The 20591-nt window shown below is 36.2% G+C and overlaps 1 protein-coding gene across 1 annotated transcript in view; it reads right to left on the bottom strand.

Annotated features, from left to right (window-relative positions):
- The window catches only part of DNAH7 (dynein axonemal heavy chain 7), a 185047-nt gene that overhangs the window by 111810 nt on the left and 52646 nt on the right, over positions 1-20591 (bottom strand). Inside the window, exons 20-25 of the mRNA XM_081142085.1 lie at positions 15239-15432; positions 13516-13714; positions 11141-11281; positions 7810-8022; positions 4619-4728; positions 1347-1515 (exon numbers count right to left, since the gene is read on the bottom strand). Coding sequence (XP_080998211.1) covers positions 1347-1515; positions 4619-4728; positions 7810-8022; positions 11141-11281; positions 13516-13714; positions 15239-15432 — 1026 coding nt within the window. The remainder of the gene's footprint in view (positions 1-1346; positions 1516-4618; positions 4729-7809; positions 8023-11140; positions 11282-13515; positions 13715-15238; positions 15433-20591) is intronic.

The raw sequence follows: 20591 nt of genomic DNA, 5'->3' as shown, positions 1-20591 counted from the left end.
CTTTGGTCTCTTAATACATGCTATAATAAAAGGCTTAGAAATCACAAGGAACAGAATGCTTATGAAGTCACACATTCAAACAGTTAGACAGCCTGTGAGGTTCTTAATAGCAATTCTCATGTCTTTTATATTTCGTGCCTCCATTATTCAGCATAATCTGATCCTAACACAAAGTGCCCATATAATCAATGAATTACTTATTAGTAAGCAAATTTAATGCCATTCAGTGTACAAATCTAAATTAAAGAATTAAGAATATTATTATATAGATTTAAAAATTGAGCAACACCAGATATTTCTTTAAACATTTAGGAATATGCAAACATCTGGTATGCAAATCTAACAAACAGATTTGCCATTCTTTCTTAAATAATCATTACAACAAGGTTGTATATCTTCACAGATGATGACTGCAGTGGTAGTCAGTCATATAAGTGTTTTCTTGAGATTTTAGTCATTACAATATTGACTTTTTAATAACTCTTATTCTAATTGTTTCAAAATTACAAATATAGAAACTTTTTAATATTCCAAGTTTGTTATAAAATGATCAGGCCATATTTCAGCCAGGAACAGTTTACTGTATGAGGTAGGATTGGTATATTCTTTTGTGTTAGTTTTGTTATATACTTTTTAATGTTAACTTCTGGAGAAATTTGGAAAAGTAAGGATTATGGAATTTTAAAAATGTACTTTGAAAATTAGAGAAGAATAGAAATAAAACAAACAAACAAATAGAGCCCATAATCCCAAATGGAGATTTTTTTTTTGTTCAATTGTACCACCTAACATTGTAAGGAAAATAGGCAGCAGCAACAAAGTGCTAAACAGACAAGCTGTTCATAGTTCAGAGACTTTACATCTTAATCCCCCTTTTGCAATCTTACAAAATCATAAGAGTGGAATTCCGACTCAGAATCAGAGAAAAACACAACATGGATTTTTAAGTTCAATAAAACAGATGAACTAGAATGAGCCTCTAAAAGTATATTACTGAATCATAACTTGTTAATTACAAGGTCTGCAGTTAAAGAAGTCTTCAGATTCCCACTCCCTTCAACTGATGTAGTAGTTCTCAAACTTTTTATCTGCCCCAGTATCTTGAAGGGACACCACTCATTCCTATCAGTAATACTGACCCATTATAGCAGGACTGGAGAGGGAGATAAGCTTTTGTATAAACCCACCTCTCTTGAGAATTATTAAGATGGTACTTTAATTTTATCTTTACTTAAACTACAATGTCTTTTACTTGCATTAAATCATATTTCATTATAAACAACCTTCCTCTCTAAGCAGTTATCATATTGTAAAAAGAAAGAAAAAAAAGGGGTATCAATTCAGACCTTAAAGAATTTTCCTAAAGCCAGATAATCCAGCCCATCAGAGCAGTTGAACACAACACATTGTTTGGCTACAGCTTTTGCCAAGTCTTTGGTTGTTTCAGTCTTTCCAGTGCCAGCTGGGCCTTCAGGTGCCCCCCCAAGGTGTAGGTGAAGGGCTCCAAATAAGGTTCTGAAGTGTAAGAAAGAAACAATCTTTGTAGAATAATGTGATATTTTCATATACATTCTGAAGAAAGAAAAGTTAAAACTGAGAGCCATATTTCTCACTTCCTCTTCAATAATTTCCTCCTTCCCACTAACCTCTGAAATTCTTTGTGCATTACTTTGTCTGTTACTATATTTTACTTCTGAATAGTTGTATATATGACAAAATCTAAACTAATTCATTTTTGAAATTCAATGCTGACTTCTGGTCAATATGGAGAATTCAGTTCACTTTGAACCACCCAATCCCCCTACTGCAAGTATAGGGAAATGCTACATAAAAGAAAACAATACACAGGCATTTTTGAAACAATGAAAAGAAAATCATCTGTGAAAAGGGAATTAAAGCTGGAAAAGCAATTAGATGCTCAAGCTATAGAGGTACATTTTGCTTTGGTGTCTGCATATGACAAGTGTATATATATCCACACAGAAACAGAAAAAAGAAACCCTCAGAAGTGAGCAAGGTGAGGAGCTGAAATGATCCACCTATATCAGTGTGGAAGGCTGTGTTGCCTATAAATGGGAACTAAAATTACTCCAGCATCCTACTGAGGGGAGACAAAAAAAAGAGTCAACTACAGAAGAGATGGGCGCTTACACTTCACACGGGGCCTGATGAAAAGCCTACACTATTCATGAAGATGGAATCCAAATTTCTATTACTCTGGGGCACATGCACCCAAATTGAAAAATTAACATTAAAAAGTTATCCTGGACCAGAGAAAACCCTAGAGCCTTCCTCAGACAGAAATGTGAACTGCTCCCTATGGACACCTCCACAGCTGAGAACATGCAAGAATGAATGGGGATACAACCCTGCTGAAATGAGCTCACAATTAAAATTGGAGAGAGAGAGATCAGAGCGAAGAGTCAGACTTGCAGCAGCGAAGGCACGTGAACAAAGCCTGGGAGAGTTACCACATCCACGGCACTCTGCCCTCTTCGGTACCCTGGTGGTTCATTCAATAAGATTTTATATAAAAAGCAATAGACATCAGAAAATGATAAAAATGAAAAAAGCCAATTTCCTAAAAGAGATGACTTGAAATATGTGCAGTAAAAATCTAATTGAACTTTCAAAAAGTTCAATTAGATTAACTGGTGGGATAATCATAAAAAAACAGAAAATTATGCGCTAGAAAGTAAATATGAGAAAATCACATGGGAAGATACAGAGATCCAATATAAGAAAAGTTCAGGGACATGGAAGAGAGGAGAAAGAGAATGGAGAAGAGGCAAAATTTAAAAAGCCAATGGCTGACACTGCGGAAAACAGCATGGAGTTTCTTCAAAAAATTAAAAATGAAGCTGCCTTCTGACCCAGTGACCCCACTTCCGGGAATATATCTGAAGAACCCCAAAACACTACTCTGGAAGAGTGTATGACCAGAAGGAAAGGGGGTAAGGGAGGTAGAGGAGGGTACAGGGGGGATAAATGGAGATGGAAGGAGACTTGGCTTGGGGTGGTGAGCAGACAATACAATACACAGATAATGTGTTGTAGAATTATACACCTGAAACCCATAACATTTTATTAACCAGTGTCACCCAATAAATTCCATAAAAAAGAAAAAAGAAAATGAAGAGAGTGCCTGGAGCAATCCTCTCGGCAGAGTCGGGGGGAAACAGGGAGAGTGGGAGGTGTCCTCCGACTGCTGGCAAGACAGATGTGTTTGCACCCTCTGACCAGATCCAGGCCGCGCTGGAGAAACGCCAGAGCTGGGTCACGCTCAGTGGGCACCTGTGCAGGCAGCCCACCTAGAAGCAGAGAAGACCCCAAGGAAAGGGTTTGTGGGTGGCGGGACTCAGGTTAAGGCTGAAGTCAAAGTCACCAGTAGCCTGCCAGAGAAGGCATTTCCCACTGAAAGGGGAATCCAGTGACTGGGAGGCTCCAGAGCACCCACATAAAGATCCCCTGAGAGATCTGGCATATCTGGGCTTGTGCTATCACCAAGGGCACTAAACAGCCAGGAGGTAGTTGTCATACAAGACACAGCACGTGTAAACCTTCCTCTCCCTTTCATTCTCCACTCTGCCATCAACCCCCAACGCCAGTGGAGCCAAAGGTGAGCTATTAAGGGATGGATGCCCAGGACAGGGATAAGAGTGACAAAAGATTGACGACGTTGACCTTCCCAAATGCAAGCCCTGAGCTTAAGCAAGCCTCCAGCTGGCGGAGAAGGGAAGTTTAAAATTAGATGAAAGATATTAACTTTGATATTAGACCTAAGTGGACTTTAATATCTGAAAAAAAGAAAACTATTACTCATTAATATCTTTGAGTAACCAGAAAAATTAGGGAATCTACCCCAGCTTCCATCCAGGAAAAATGGGGGGAAATATTTGGTAGAGCAAGTTTAAAAGAACAGTTATAAGAAAGACAAAATGGCTTTCTGCTTGCATCCTGAGACTGGTTTAGTCAATAAACTAGTTAATTTTTTTGAAAGAAAAAGAGCAAAGTTTAATTTAGTATTTAACAATAATTTGGAATATGGGAGATGGAAACTTGGGGTTAAAGTAGTTAAAGACCTTTCATTATTTAGAAAGATGACAGAAAAAAATGTAAATATAAACACCTATGAGATATCTAATGGAGCTATCCAGCAGGAATGCGTGATGAAAGTTTACAGCAGAGGCCTTGGCTGGAGGTACAGATTTGGGAATCTGTTAAAGCCTGAGAGTGAATGAGAACACTCAGGAAACCACGAAGCATGAGACTAAACATCACACGAACACAGAATTCCAGAAAATTCTGTGTTTCAGGAGAAGGAACAAGATGTCTCAAATGATCCAAAAAGAACAAAGTTTCAAGAAGGCAGGATATGTGAACACTGTAAAAAAAACCACAGCAATACCTGACAATACTCAGAGCTCAGAGCTGAGAGGAAGGAGCTAGCAGAGAAAGAGAAACTGAAGACCAATTTGAGAGTAGAATTAAGGGTCTAGGAAAAGATAACACAGGATACATTTACTGAATGGAAAATCATTTGGTACTTTGTAAGATATAAGTGGACTAGAGATGACTGAAAATTATTTCCAATAGATCCTTAAATTAATGAGTTTACCTGTAACACCTATCAGTGAGCGGAGTGATAACCAGCCTAGGGGAATTACCCAGGTATTCATATCCATAGCGTAATCCAGCGTTAATCATCTTTGTTTCTAAATGATTTTCCTGGGGTAAATCAGATAAAATAAAGTTAGCTTAAATAATAGAATTTTAAATAATATGAAATCTCAAGCACCTTTATAAATAAGAGCCATATTATAAACACCTTTAAAATTCACTTTTAAGACATCATTTAATTCAGTAGAAGAATTCAATATCTAATTTCCCAGGCTAAGTAACTGAAGTCACTGGCTTCAATTGTTCCTATAGAATATCTTTGGAAAATATATTTGTTCCTTACCTCTCTTGTATTTTCCTTTTGTTAAAACCTGCTAACACTTTTTATTTTATTTTTATTAAGCTACAGTTGACATACAGCATTATAGTAGCTTCAGGTGTACAACATGATGATTCAATATTTGCGTATATTGTGAAATAATCACAATAAGTCCAGTTAATATCCATCACCATACAGAGTTTTATTTTTTTCTTGTGATGAGAACTTTTAAGAGCTACTCTCTTGGTGACTTACAAACATGTACATCACATCCCCATGATTGATTTATTTTATAAATGGAAGTTTGTATCTTTTCACTCCCTTCACCCATTTCTCCCACCCCACCCACCTTACCCCCAGCCTTTGGCAACCACCAATCTGTTCTCGCTATCATGAGCATGATTTTGTTTTGTTTTGTTTTAGATTCCACATATCAGTGAGATCATGTGGTGTTTGTCTTTCTCTGACTTATTTCACTTTGCACAATGCCCTCAAGGCCCATCCATATTGTCACAAATGGCAAAATTTCATAATTTTTATGGTTGAATAATATCCCATATACATATATATCATGTCTTCCTTATGCATTCATCTGTTGATGGACATTTAGGTTGTTTCCATATCTTGGCTATTGTAAATAATGCTGCAATAAATATGGGGAGGGGTGCTTATATCTTTCGAGTTAGTGTTTTTATTTTCTTCAGATATTCAGAAGCAAAACTGTTGAATCATGTAGTAGTTCTATTTTTCGTTTTTGGGGAACCTCTGTACTGTTTTCCATAGTGGTCGCACCAATTTACATTCTCACCAACAGTGCACAAGGGTTCCTTTTCTCCACATCCTTGCCAACATTTGTTATCTCTTGTCTTTTTGCTAACAGCCATTCTAACAGGTGTGAGGTGATATTTCACGGTGTATTTGATTTCCATTTCCCTGATGATTAACAATGTTGAGCATCTTTTCATATACCTGTTGGCCATTTGTATGTCTTCTTAGGAAAAAGTTTATTCAGATCCTCTGCCCATTTTAAAAAATCAGATCATGATTTATTATTGAGTTATATGAATTCTTTATGTATTTTGGATATTAACTCCTTATCAAATATATGATGTATTTGCAAATATTTCCCCCCATTCAGTAAGTTGCCCTTTCATTTTGTTGATGGTTTCCTTTGCCATTCAGAAGCATCTTAGTAGTCTCACTTGTTAATTTTTGATTTGTTACCTTTGCTTTTGGTATCAGAGTCAAAAAATCATTGCCAAGATAAATGCCAAGGAGATTATTGTATATTTTTCCGCCTAGAAGTTTCATGGTTTCAGGTTTTACATTCAAGTCTCTAATCCACCTTGAGTCAATTTTTGTGCATGGTATAAGTTAGTGGTCCAGTGTCATTCTTTTGCATGGTGCTGTTCAGTTTTCCTGACACCATTTATTGAAGAGGATGTCCTTTCTCCATTGTATAGTCTTGGCTCCTTTGATATAAATTAGTTGGCCATACATTCATGGGTTTATTTCTGGGCTCTCTGTTCTGTTCCATTGATCTGTTTTTGGTTTTGCTTTTGCTAATACCGTACTGTTCTGATTAGCTTTGCAATATAGTTTGAAATCAGGAAGCATGATGCCTCCAGCTTTGTTCTTTTTTCTCAAGATTATTTTGACTATTTTAGGATTATTTGTTCTATTTCTGCAAAAAATGCCATTGGAATTTTGATAGGGATTGCATTGAATCCATAGATTGCTTTAGGTAACATTTTAACAATATTAATTCTTCTAATCTATCAACACAAAATTTCTTTTAATTTATTTGTGTGTTCAGTTTCTTTCATCATTGTCTTACAGTTTTCAGTATATAGGTCTTTCACCTGCTTGGTTAAATTTATTCCAAGGTATTTTATTATTTTTGATGCAATTGTAAATGTGATTGTTTTCTTAATTTCTCTTTCTGATAGTTCATTTTTCTCCTATATTTTCTATCACTTATTCAATTAATTTTCACTATAGAGTGGGTATTATCACTATCACCATTTTACAGATAAGGAAACTGATGCTTAAAGAGAGTAAGTAACTTGCCCATACTTCTGGTAAGGGGAGGACCTGACATTTGAAACAATTATTCCAGAGTCTGAGCCCCTAACCATCATACACACTGCCTCTCACATATTTTTCCAGGGTTCTGGTTCTTGTGTCTTCTCTCCTCTTACCCTATACCTCCCAAGCCTTTCACAAAAGCAAATATGGTAAGAACTTTAGAGTCCATATCTCCAGTCATGAGCTCTCACTTCCCACTCTCAACAGGCCCAGCCTTTCCACTGTACTAACTGTCCTTGCTCTTCCAACCTCCGAATGGTGACTGCCATCACCAGCCACCCAGATGCCCTGATGAAAACCTTCCTTCAAGATTGTGTTTCTGGTCCCTTCAACTGATGAACAGGAGAAAGTTTTAATGACTAAATCAGACTAAAACAGTCTGATTTGCATATTCTATAGATGTCTCAGTAATCTATAAATGCAACTTTAAACTGACTAGTTCCAACATTTTGCAGATTCAGCAAGCATAATGACTCATTTAAAGTGAGTAATTTTTTATAATTACTCATAATTTGTGTGTGTCTATATGTGTCTGTGTATTTCTATGTAACTATTCATTTGGATATGGGGTTGGATATAGATACAGATATAGTTTTTATACAGATGACACAGATAGTTTTTGGCTCCTTAATCTCTGATCTGGAGAACACTTGTCTAGGTACAGACAGCCATCCGCAAAAATTCCTGTATTACTGATACTATTTCCATGTAGTCAAGCAAGCACAAATTAAAAAGCTATGAGCTGAAATTGCCATGTAATAACATCCAGTGATACCACTTACTTGCCAGTAGTACCTAAGCTGACTTAACCATTCAAAGTCAGAGTCATCACTAACTTCTTTACTAACAAGTGATGTGAGGACATCTCTAGCATGAACATCTAGCACCACAAGGGCTCCCAGAGTAACACGATTCTGCTTGGACAATTTGCCACGGACCAAGGTGACAATATCATCAATTTGTTTGTTACATTTTTCCAAGTATTGCTCGAGAGCCTGAAAAAAAATAAGATATGATTACTCCATAGGATCAGAATTCTTTTGAACATAAACACTTTGAACTAGCATGTATACAGAGTGTTTTCTACATTTTTTATCATGATTTTCCATATGATGTAATTTCAAAATAATCCATTTTCTTTACCACAAAGGTATTAGGTGAACAAGCCCAATCTGGCCAGATATTGTAGACATTTGTGGGTTTTGTCTACCCAGCACGCTTTCCTTCCCTATTTCCGCTTCTCTGTGCTCTATGGGTCTTTTCACTTGTATCCCAGCCTGAAGCTATTGCAGGCCCTTATCCCTACTGCGGAATAAAACCTGCCAAAGACTAGCAGAGATGAAAGACAGACAACAAAAGAGTATCTGCAGCAGACAGAAAGCCCAGAGATCTGATTCCGACTGCTCCTCCTTGGATCCCATGAGTCCTTCTAGTACTCTTGTTAGGATTTCTGAGTAGTATTTGTGCCACTTAAATTGTAAAGATCCTAATAAATAAAACATCTAACATTTTAGTTTGTAGTTAACTAATGCCAATCCCTAGGACGAGGCTTGCTTTGGGGTCCCTCTTCTGGTGGGTAAATGTAATTAATAAGTTAAAAAAAAAAAAGAGAAGGTTAATGAAAATCCAATTAGAATCAATAAGCATTGCGGTGCTTAGGGAAGTGCTGATAGGCTCCAGAGACTGAGGTGGTCACTTCCTTCACTACAATAACACTCAATAAATGTCACGTACCATTCCTTTTATTTCACTCCTTTAAGGCCAGGTAAAGTGGCAGCAGTGGATCTAAAAGTGAGGATTTCCAAGATTGTTTAACTAAAAGCTTAAAGGATAGAGTTGGGGATGGGAAATTGTTTCCTTAAGGGCACTCTTCTTATTTCTTGACATACTTCAACATTTTTTATTTTAAGGAAGTAATTTCTTCCCCAAAAGTTTGGTGCCTGAGCACTATGTCATTTATATGACTTACATGACTAATTGCTATTAACTTGCTTTTGAAAGTAGTGAAAAAATACACTTCTGTTCCACCCATGTTTAAATAACCATGTTTAAATTCTTGGGGTCAATTCATGAATTTAAGTATATTGAGTGTATAAATTAGTAAGAACAGTTCTGATCTGAGGAACAAAAGCTATGCCAGTTGGTGCCTTTTGGTTCCCTCATCAGGAAAAATCAGGACCTTGGAAAGCTTCACCAATTCTCACGTTCTATAATTCAACACAAGACATTAAAAAAATATAATGTTTGGACCTAACAGTACAAGCTATATGTCCATAAGAATTTATTATTATTTACACTAGCAGAATGTATTTTTATATACTAGATAAATGGACTGAGAATTAAAATTTAGCTTCAAACTGTGGTAATCTGAGTTCTTTAAGAACTATATTATATGAATTAATAAGGATGCAGATAATCTAGATTTAAAAAATCATGATATTGACAGTATTTCTATTACATTTTATTCCTTGTAAATCGTTGCATACAGTGAGCTAATGAATCTGAAGTTAACTATTATCATATTCAGCCAAAATAAACCCTATCTGGAATCAAATATTTTTATTATACCTAGATTCTTCTACATGTACAAAGATACACTGACTCAAAAATCACATCAATATCTGCAGTACCCCAAGCTCTGTGACAGCCGTGACCCTTTCATTCATTTCAGTCCCCCTGTAATGCCTCATTCGGACGAGGTCCCCAGCCAACATTCACAGAATAAATAAATGGGAACACAGATCCTGAGGTGAGCAAGTCCTCTGGGAGGGACAGTACAGCGTGGTGCTATTATAGCATCAAGCTCCAGGCACCTGGGATGTCTGCAGAACATGGAAGCATCCAGTCTTCCTTGAGGCTGTCAAGAGTCTGCAGCTGCTCAACCAAAGTCATCGCTTTCAAACGGAAACCACGCACTAATGAAGGGGGAAATTACCAACACAGAGACGACTAAGACATACGCTAGCCTCCACGACAGAACCACAGGCAGCAGACTTAGGCATACTAAAGCAGGGTAATCACACACTGATGACAAAGAATTAATTTTTAAGGGCACATATAAAGCTTAATTTCATACCATAAAACAGGTATGCTATGAAAGCACCATAAAGCACAGTGGGAGAGGGCAATCGGGCAGGTAACAATAACAAAGGACTGACTTGCTAAATCTTGCTAAGCTACCGCTTCAGAGGACCTCGAGTCCATGAAGCTGAGTTACCCTGGAGGCACAAGTTCTCATTTGGCCTCTTCTGTGAATGCCTCCATATCTGTACCATATTGCATGAGTGGAAAAAGAAAACTGACTAGACTAACAAATGTGTAAATAAAACAACTCCATCTCAGCATCAGCGGATACTGTTGTAAACGAAAAAATTATCGGTATCGGGATGCAGTATGATGAGAGCTACAGGCAGAGCAGAGAGTTTTGAGCAGAGGACACATTGAAAAGGCAGTGACCAAAATTACTTGTCCCTTGAGATTCAAACTATGCTTGGGAGTTACGCAGAAGCATGAAAGGATTACAGTTAACACTTTAACGCTCTACCTCAACTCTTACCTGTTCCAGCCTTCTTGGAGTAAGATCAGAAAAAAATACAGTTTTCACAGGGGGCAGAAGTTTGATCAACACTACATTTAAACTGAAACACACTGGAAGATGCCTACGAATTTGGCTGATCTTTTCACATTTGCTTCTTTGTTCCCTCTAGACTATTTCTCTATGCGGGTGAGTAATAAGGCTGGTGGTTTGGAGGCTACTAATTGGTTACTAATATGAATTCATATAACCATTATATTAGAATATTTAAAATTAAGCATCATTCAAAGTATTAATAGTTATTTATTCAAAAGCAATATATTAAAAATAAAGATAAAAATAGTTGAAATGAGTCTGATCCCTTGTCTTCACAGGGTAGTCTTACTCCAGGCATAAAAGAGAATTATCCGTTTTGGGGTTAGGAAGTTTCTCAGTCCTATTATGACTTTCTTTTTAAAGGCACAAAAATGTATATAATAACAAGATTGAGACTCAAGTACCCTTGAATTTTTTAGTGGACTTTAATTATAATAACTATTGAAAAAATGCTGACAAACCTGAGGGTAGTAAATGCTTACCTCTTGCCCCTCTGAAATAGCTGTTTGTACTTCTACCGTCCAAAAGATTTGAGATACACAGAGAACTGCCTGTCCAGGCCAATTCTTTACCCACTTAATTCGTTCATATTGTGTATAGGCAAGAATTGCATCTTTAATTACCTAATTAAAAAAAAAATGCTAAACATGAAGTTTCACACTTGAATATGCTATGCAATGAAGAGCTAAATGTCAACAGATTAACTCATACTGCTCAACTTTTTACATCCTGGCCAGCTATAGAGACTCAAAGCATATGAATAGACTGTTTAAATTCAAATTAATTCATATACTTGTAAAATAACTATATTACAGAGCATTTTAATTTGCTGATACATGACCAATTTGTGGGAAACACGTTACGTCAAATATTTATTTGACCAGTTGTAGCCAAAAATATCCTAGATACATTTGGATTGAAGAGGCATGAGCAATTTTATAGCAAAACATAAATTCAAATACTTCCAAAATGAGACCTATCAAATTCATAGATAATAATTTTTTTGAACCCAATCAGAGCCCCACTCAGCCATGTACATATGTATACATGCACTCTCAGATAAACCACACAATTTCTCTAGAGTTCCTCTTGTGTTTGCAGATCTCTCTCAAGCCCATAGTTTGATGGGTGAAATAAATATGTGTTCTAGAAGAACGCTGTGTAGAGAACAAGAAGGAGACATTAAAGTTAAATCCCAAACTTCTATATAGTTGGGCGAGGAGAAATAGGATTACATAAAATTCTATAATATTGTATGTAAAATATAATACTATACCTATGTATGTCAAATATACATACACACACATATGTGTGTGAGTGCATATATATATATATATAATGTATATTTGGGGGACAGCATGCTACATTAAACTCAAAGTAATTTAGAATGATAAAGGGGCAAAGGTGCCAAGAACATGACTTTTTTATTACTTACATATGATATAAAATTCACTTAATTTAATCATGCAGTAGTCTTTCAACTATGCAAATACACATAGCTCAACAAAAGTAACACACATATCTCCTCTGCGTGTTTTTATTGCAATTTGCTTGCATATTTCACCAACACAAACTTACACATGGACATTTGGGGAAGATATTTCCTACACAATTCCTTGCTACCCCATCTTAATGCTCTGAAATGGCAACCAAAATATTTTCTGTAAGCACTTTGACAAACAAAGTTAAAAGAATAATTGAAATAGTATCAGATGTGTATAAAATAATGAGTTTTCACTGTATACATCAATTAACCAACCATATAACCCAGTTCATTGCTGCTAAGTAGTGGTCAAAGTGGAATTCATTTACATTGCTAAGAGCTACAAAAATGGGAATGCTCTTTGTCATTACTTATGAAGGCTTATGAAAGCTCATCCTCTTTGGCCCAGTGATCCTCCACATGAGAATTATCATAAGCAAATAAATAATTCAATCAAAGAAACCAGCTATATGTGTAAGGACATTTATTATAATTTAATTCATAAAAGGGAGAAATGGGAAACTACCCAAAAGATTTTATATCTATTGGAAAAAATATTATACAGGCAGATATTAAAAACATATTTTAGAAGAGAAAACAGCATTAAGACTTGTGATATCCATTAAGCATCTAGATTCTAATTATTTTTTTCATAATATGTGAGAGAATCTGAAAAATTAATGAAAACTTGTTGATTGAGACTTAATACCATATTTCCTTTGCATTCTTGCCCTCATGCTTGCCTGCTCAACTACTGATTTTTATTCTTGATAAGGGATTTGAATGTTAAGTAAAAAAATGTAAAAAAAAAATGAGTTTAAGTCCTCAATCAATACCTATTTGTTGCCATGACTTGAAATTCTCCACTAATAATTACAAATGATTGGGTGATAATATGTTTTATGAGGTGATGTGAAAAATACGAAGTTAGCATTACAGGACATATTTATAATTTTCTAACATTTTGGTACATATTTTGTATATGCACAGAACAAAAGGATTCACCACAGAAACCTACATGTCAAGGAGACTGATGTGAAACTATAGAGGGGCTTCTAAAACAAGACTAAAGACAGACTGTGTAGACCAAAGTGTGTCTAATTAATGACAAAAGCACTAGTATGTGGCAGCAAGAAATGAGAAAGACTCATGACTTAAACCCAAGTTTTCTCTGGTATGGATGGCATTTTGTCCCACTTTTCAAGTGAGTCACTACAAAATTAATATCATAGACTATATCTTTGTCTTTAATCTATCTATTACAATTAAATTGGCAATTCATGACTCAGTTTCTGTCTAAATAACTGCATTTATCAATGATACATTAATATTCTACCATCTTTATTAGAAATAATAATAAATACAGCCAGCTACCTTGTGGATGGACTTAATCATAGTTTTCTCTAACTCAACCAACCACTTTTCCACTTGACCTCTGGCTTTGGCTGTCGAAATGGTGTCTATGAGTTCCACGACCTCTCCTTCACTGCTCTTCATGTGAGTAATGTCTAAAGTTTCTGTAAATTCTACCTTTGCAATTCCTTCAAAACATTTCTTCAAGTGAGGTTGTACCCTGTCAGGAAAAAATAAATAAATGTTTAAGAGAACTAACTGAATTAAAGCAATTCCTTAAACATCAGTGTTCTTTGTGCACCAATCCTCATTCAAAATTCATCAATGTGCATTATTGTCAGGCCCTTGCTAGATGCTGCTGGAGATGAAGTGCTGAGAAAAGAAAGTCACAATCCCTGCCCTCATGGATTATACCGTCCAGTGGGAGGCAATCATTAATTCAATAACATAAAATAGATCGGTAAAATTACAATTATGAAAAGAGCTATACAGGAAACATCCAGGAGGCTTTGTTTCCAACACAATGAATTGAAAGATTTAAAAGTAACATAAGGGGCAAATGAATCTTGACTAACAGATAATAAACTGATCTGAAAACTCTTCAAATGCACAAAAGTAGCCATTTCAACTGGGGTATTCAAGAGACTGCTTGCAAAATATGGACTAGGTTTAGTGCTTTAAGTACTCTACAGTTTACTAAATCAGCTGATTTGAAACTGCCCAACTTTAGTCTTTTCGTTGTAATATAGTTGGAACTAAAGCCCTCATTTTTGGTGCATTAACAACAACCAATTGAATACATCTTACAAATGAGCGATAAAGAAGCAATAAAGACTCCAATGAAAATCTGAGCCTAAATTGATCTTTTTGTCTGAAATCCTTGTCTCCTTCTTTAAAGATACAAGACACAAAATTAATTTGTTTAACAAATATCTATTCACTGTTTGCGTGTTATATGCTATATATTCTAAGGAATCGGCACTTGGCATTGGGGAAAAAAGTAGTCAAAAATCTCTACCATAATGGCACTTACATTCTGCTAGAGGAAATGAAACAGTAAACAAATAAAGTACATTATAGACTTAGACAGATGGTAAAAAGTATGCCAGAGGAAGGTAAGGCCAAGAAGGTGGTCCAGGAGAGGAGGCCAGGGAGTGCTGGAAGGGGTTGCCATTTTAAACAGAGTGGTCAGAAAAGGCCTCCTGAGGGCCGGGTGTTTGAGCAGGTTCCCACAAACACCCACAGGAGGGGGTAGGAGAGGTCTTAGGGATATTTGGGTAAGGAGCATCCTAGGTAAAGACAGCCATGCACTGAGGGAGGAGGCTGCCCGTCTTGTGGGGGAATTGTAAGGACTGCAGCAGAGTGAGCAAGAAGCAAGCCATTGGCAGGTGAGTAGGAAGGATAAGGGGGACTCGCCTGTGTGGGTCACTGCAAGCTACTGAGGTCACTGCCTTTGACTCTGAATGTGAGATAGAAGGGCAGTGTGTTCTGTAAAGACCTGTAAGGGAATACATGATAAAATAAGAAATCCAGTCCAAGAGTCTTCACATTTGGGAAAAGACCATTCAGTGATATCACTTATGTTTTAAATAACTGTCTTCAGTTGATTGTTAGTAATATTCACAATAGTCTTTTTAAAAGTTATTATGTGAACAATTATTTATATGTTTATGTTCTACCTTATTCTAAAAATTAAATGTAAGCAGATAAGCTTAGCCATGTGTTATAGAGGTACGTTACGTACCTGGTAGGATCTTTAGTCTCAGACAGTATCTCAAGAAGTTCATCGTTAGACAAGAAAAAGAATCTGGGAAAGAAGAGACGCTTCTTTTCTAAATATTCATTGAGTCCTTTCAAAATGAGTTCCAAAAGTTCATTGGATTTCTTCAGCCTTTCCAATATTCTCTCAATAGTTACAACTGTCAGGACGTGTTTATCCTAAAAATAAAAGGGGAAAAAACACTCAACTAAAAAATACTATATGCGAACTTTATGTTCACATTATATATGAGACTACATGTCCTTAATCAAACAAAGTTTATACAAAGTTTAAAGGGACTATTTTTAAAAAGTAGTCTTGCATAGTCAATGCCTCGTTAATTATGTAAAAGTCATGTTGACTTGATGCTCAGTGCTGTTCACATTCTCACGCTAAGTTGTGAGACAGAAAATGCGCAAGAGTGGGTGAGAGCTGGGAGGGAGAGGGAGGAAGGAAGCCTGAACTCACGAGAAGGGGGGGTAGTATGAGATATGTTTGTCTTTTATTCTTTCAGGAAAAGATAAGTCATCATTATAATTATCATTTTGAATATTATTGTTAACAACAACACTACAACAACACGACCCCTGTTTTATAACTATAGATTAAAAACGAACAAGTAAGGGTTTGGGGGTGGGGAGCAAGGAGTTTTAGATAAAGAGCTTACATTGCAAAGAACTACTTCGGGAGGGGACTGCATTATACACTGCTTGCTGAAGGACTTGAGCCCAACGCGTGTTCTTCCCAAACTCTCTAGAGACTAAGACTTCGGGACCTTTAAGTTATGGATTTCTGAACTTCTATCACATGGATGTGTCACTATGAGTAGTTTGCTCTAACGTGATTCAAACACAATCAAGAACTTTTTCTAAAGCTTGCTTTTATGCTGTGGAATTCAAAATAAGAATTAATGCCAAAATCTGATCTTAAGAACTGTTTTGCTGTTGTTGTTTTTTAATCCTCACCTGAGGACAAGTTTTTATTGATTTTTTTAGAGAGAGAGGAAGGGGGGGGAGAATGAGAAACACCAATGTGAGAGAGAGATTTTGATCTCTTGCCTCCTGTATGAACCCCAACTGTTGTGAAACCCGCAACCTAGGTATGTGCCCTGACCAGGAATCGAACCCGCAACATTTTGGTGTACAGGGTGATGCTCCAACCAACTGAGCCATCTGGCCAGAGCAAGAAACAGTATTTTTAAAAGCAAATAATTTGTTGATTTCTTAAAATACTCATACAAGTAACCACTGGGTTTATGAAAATCTTTAGAAATACATAATTAAAACACAATCTAGATATAGTTGAAATAAAATTTTTTTCACTTTTTTTTCTTTAACACATGATTTATATCATCCTGGTCAAGTCTTGGTCTTATAATTCCAAACTCAGTGCTCACCATAGGCATCAATGACAAGGCAAAAAAAAACTTACTTACTAAATAAGCTTAAAGGTGGTAAAAATAGGTGCTAAAACACAGTAGGGGTTTTAATCATCAGGCCAAATCACAGCCTTGTGAAAACACACCAGTGCTCTTATTAATGTAAGCAACTGGGCATTTTAGAAAATTTATATGAAATTAGATCAAAAGAATATTGTTAAAAATTAAACAAAGAATTTCAAAATTAACTAATTAAACTTAATTTTGGTACTCAGCCTTCACCAAGAGCTCAACCAAAAATGTGAGCCGTAAATTGTTTCACAGAGAAATTTTATTCTATTGTAGGAGTATCTAAACTATATTTTTGTTAATAAATTTTGAATGTGGCTGAAAAGGCAAGATATAATTTTTGTCTTTGTTTTGAATTATAATAATGTAACTTGGAAACACAACAATTGAATCAAAGAATAAAATGATTATTATTAAAACCTATTTTCTCAATAAAAGAGGTTCGTATGAAATATGAAACATACAATCAGATTGATTTATCTTTAAAGAGACACAATTTTAAAAAGGCATTTTATTACATTTCCTAACAGTTTGTTTCAAATAAGCATTTTTAAAAACACACAAAAGAAGCATGACAGAAACTCAGGTCATAGTTTACATGTGCAATTCACTCAATAAAGGACTGAATGGTACTCTTGTACTCTTAAATCCAAAAACCAAAATGCTGTTCTTAGAGTGCCACCTTCTGGAAAAGCATGCTTTCTTTGTTGAAGGGGAAAAAGGCTGAATGGTTGCTAATAAATTTGAAAAAATCCCTTCCACAAATTAACAATATTTGTTTTATTCTCAGCCAAAGAATTTATTGCAATGTTGCTATTTTGGATCTGAGATTTGAAAGTTAAAACAAAAGTCAGTTATTTAGACAACGTTCATATTTCTCTCCCTAGCTATTACAGTTACAAAGGAAATAGCTCTGGAAACACTTAGCATTCAAGTAAAATTTTTTTATTGAATTCCTGAAATCAAAACTATTTAACGAGATTAGCTCAATGACTCTGAGGCAAATATACTAGTTCTAAATAAACATAGGCAATAAACTATGCACCTTTGTGTATATGGATTTCATATATATATGACTGTAAATCATCTCATGACTGGAAACTAAGCTACCTCCACTCTCTTCCCATGAGAAGGTAAACAATAAACACTGCATCAGATCAAGGAAAGCACAGACCTGGTTCCCAGCCCACGTTCCTTCTTATTACCTGTGTCACCTTGAGTCATTTACTTAAACAGAGCCTGTTTTGTCATCTTTAAAATGGGATAAGAGCTCTCTCTAAAAGTTGTTATGAGGACCAAATTAGACAAAATATTTGAAGTACCTAATATGGTGCCTAGAACACACACATTCTTGAAACCACTCTTTTTATTTTCCTTCCATAACTGTGTCTTAAAGAGAAAGAGGGATACACAGAAATACTAATCTGGGGGGAAATGAGGTACCTACATCATTCAATCAGTTACTGTGGAGTTAAAATAAACTCTTCATAATCTGCCATCCTTCAGGTAAAATATTTATCATGGCTTTAAGCATTGCCATAACATCCTGGTACAAAGTAGGCATTCCAGAAATATTTGTTGAATGCTTGGGTGAATGCAGGATGAGTTAAGCCTGTAGAAATACAGAGGATCTCAAGAACTATACAACCCTCCATGCTGTACCAGGCTGGTATTTATTAGCTGTGTTCTCTGGACAGAACAATAAGATGTTACAACAGGAAACTACTAGAAAATTGAAACTACACATGGCTCCCTTGACACTTTAATTACTTTCTATCCCCTGGCGGGGGAAAAAAAGGAGCTATTAACTGTCATTGTTTTGGTTAAAGGAAGAATTATATAAATTTTGTGTCTTCTTTTACTTCACAAGTTATCACCACTCTCATCAGTTCAAATGACAACCGATAGTTGATCTACATTTCTAAATCAAATGCCTGTGATATCAGGGTCTGAAACTTTAATTTGGGGATTAGAGAGAGCATTCTAACTACTGCTGCCAATAAGCTTCACAGAAAGTACAGTCTCATACATATAATGGCATTAAACTCAAGCAAGTTCAGTAAACTTTCGGAAGCAAAAACATCCTAATCATAAATCCCTGGACAACAGAAAATAGTAAGATCCTCATTAAACCCTTTAAGCACTAAGAAAGAAAATATGGGTTCACCAAGTAGACACATAGGCCTCCTTACAACTTTCAGATCCATTGACCTCACCAGGATAGAACTTTTTTCAAGACCCAAGATGTTTTCAGGCTTAATTCAGATCGTAGGGCCCACACATCTGAAGTTGAATTTTCAGGAAGGTTTTTCAGAAAAAAACCTCAGAATTCTTAGAACTAGCAATAATTCAAGGATCAATCTCAATTTATTCATTCACTCGCTCAACAAATATTTATCAAGGGCTTGCTACATGTCGGATACTGTTCTTAGTGCTTGGGCCACAACAGTGAACAAAACAACGACCCCAGCCTCCATGGGGAGACAGACAATAAATAATAAACATAATAATTCATAAATCATATAGTAAGTTAGAAGGTGATGGATGCTACAAATGAGAAAAAGGAGATTCGGGTGCCAGGAAGGACAAAGGCAGGTTTCTATTTTAAATAGATTGCCCCAATATAAGACTCTTTATAAAGGTAACATTCGAGAAAAGACTTCAAGGAAGCAAAGACATTAATTAGCTCTGCAGATATTCGGAGGGACAGCATTTCAGGAAGAAATGTTTGCCATGTGTCTTTAAAAAAAAGGAAGCCAAAGTAAGTAAGGTAGTAAGGTAGAAAGTTATAAGGACAGAGAGGTAAAGGGTAGGATGAGCCAATCAAGAACTTCCTATTCAATTAAACCATCAATAGGTTCCCATACATAAGCATTTCTCCCCTGGACACTAAGATAGTCCAACTAGCAAAATGGAAAGTTGGAAAGCAAAATTGTGACTAGTTTATTGGGTGAACTGGTGAGAAATGCTATTCTTATTTTCACTCCTGAGTTCCTAGACCCATGTACTCTGCCTATGGAAGAAGGCATATATTTGGATCTGGCTGAGAACATATGCTATGTATCCTCTAGAACTGTACTCTAAACTTACAAACTATTGTCCTCCCATTGGTACAGCACTGAGTCTTCAACATGAGACATTCTGTTTTTTATAAGGTCAATGCTCACATTAGGACCTGCAAATCTCATGAGTGTCAGTCAATTGCCTCATTTCCCTTGTAATGTGAGTTCCTTAGCAGAAGCAATGTTGTGTGGAAACTGTGACAATAAGTCATTCAGTAAGTCAGTGAATGACAGTGCTGGCAGAAGCTTGGGATGAGACAGAAAAAATCCCAAATGAGTGTATCTAATGGTTGAAATTTAACTCACTTCCATAAACTTTCATGCTCAGGTGTCTGGGAGATGGAGATTTTAGCTTTCAGCTTACCATAAAGAGGTGAGATGCTTGGTGCCATGTGACCATATTTACTACAGAAAAAAAAAATCATTCCTATGTTTTTGGCCTAAGCAATAGGGGGAATGATGTTTATATTTACTGAGATGGGGGGAAATTTTTGGAAATTCAAGAGTGCCTTTTTTTGCCAGGTATGGAATACGAAAGAAGACTTGTGTGAGTCAAAAGTCAAGTTTGGGTATGTGCAGTATACATGATGAAACGGTTATACAGTTTTTTCACCCCCAACTGGTGGACAATTAACTGGCCCCATCTTAGGGAGGGGGCACAGAGAATCCCCAGAAAAGTTTTCAAGTGCCTGTAAAGAGAGGAGGCTAATATCTTCTTCCTCAACTAGAGGTCTGCTCTGTCACCAGGTGTGCTGCTGCTCCAGTGCTATCAGAGCAGGAAAAATCCCTGGGAGAAGATGGTATGGTGCAATGGCCAGGTGAAGGAGAG

The sequence above is a fragment of the Miniopterus schreibersii genome (genome assembly GCF_964146895.1).
Source record: "Miniopterus schreibersii genome assembly, chromosome: 7".
NCBI classification, from domain to species: Eukaryota; Metazoa; Chordata; class Mammalia; order Chiroptera; family Miniopteridae; genus Miniopterus; species Miniopterus schreibersii.
The sequence above is the reverse complement of the archived record's forward strand: the minus strand, read 5'-3'. Positions and strand labels throughout refer to the sequence as shown.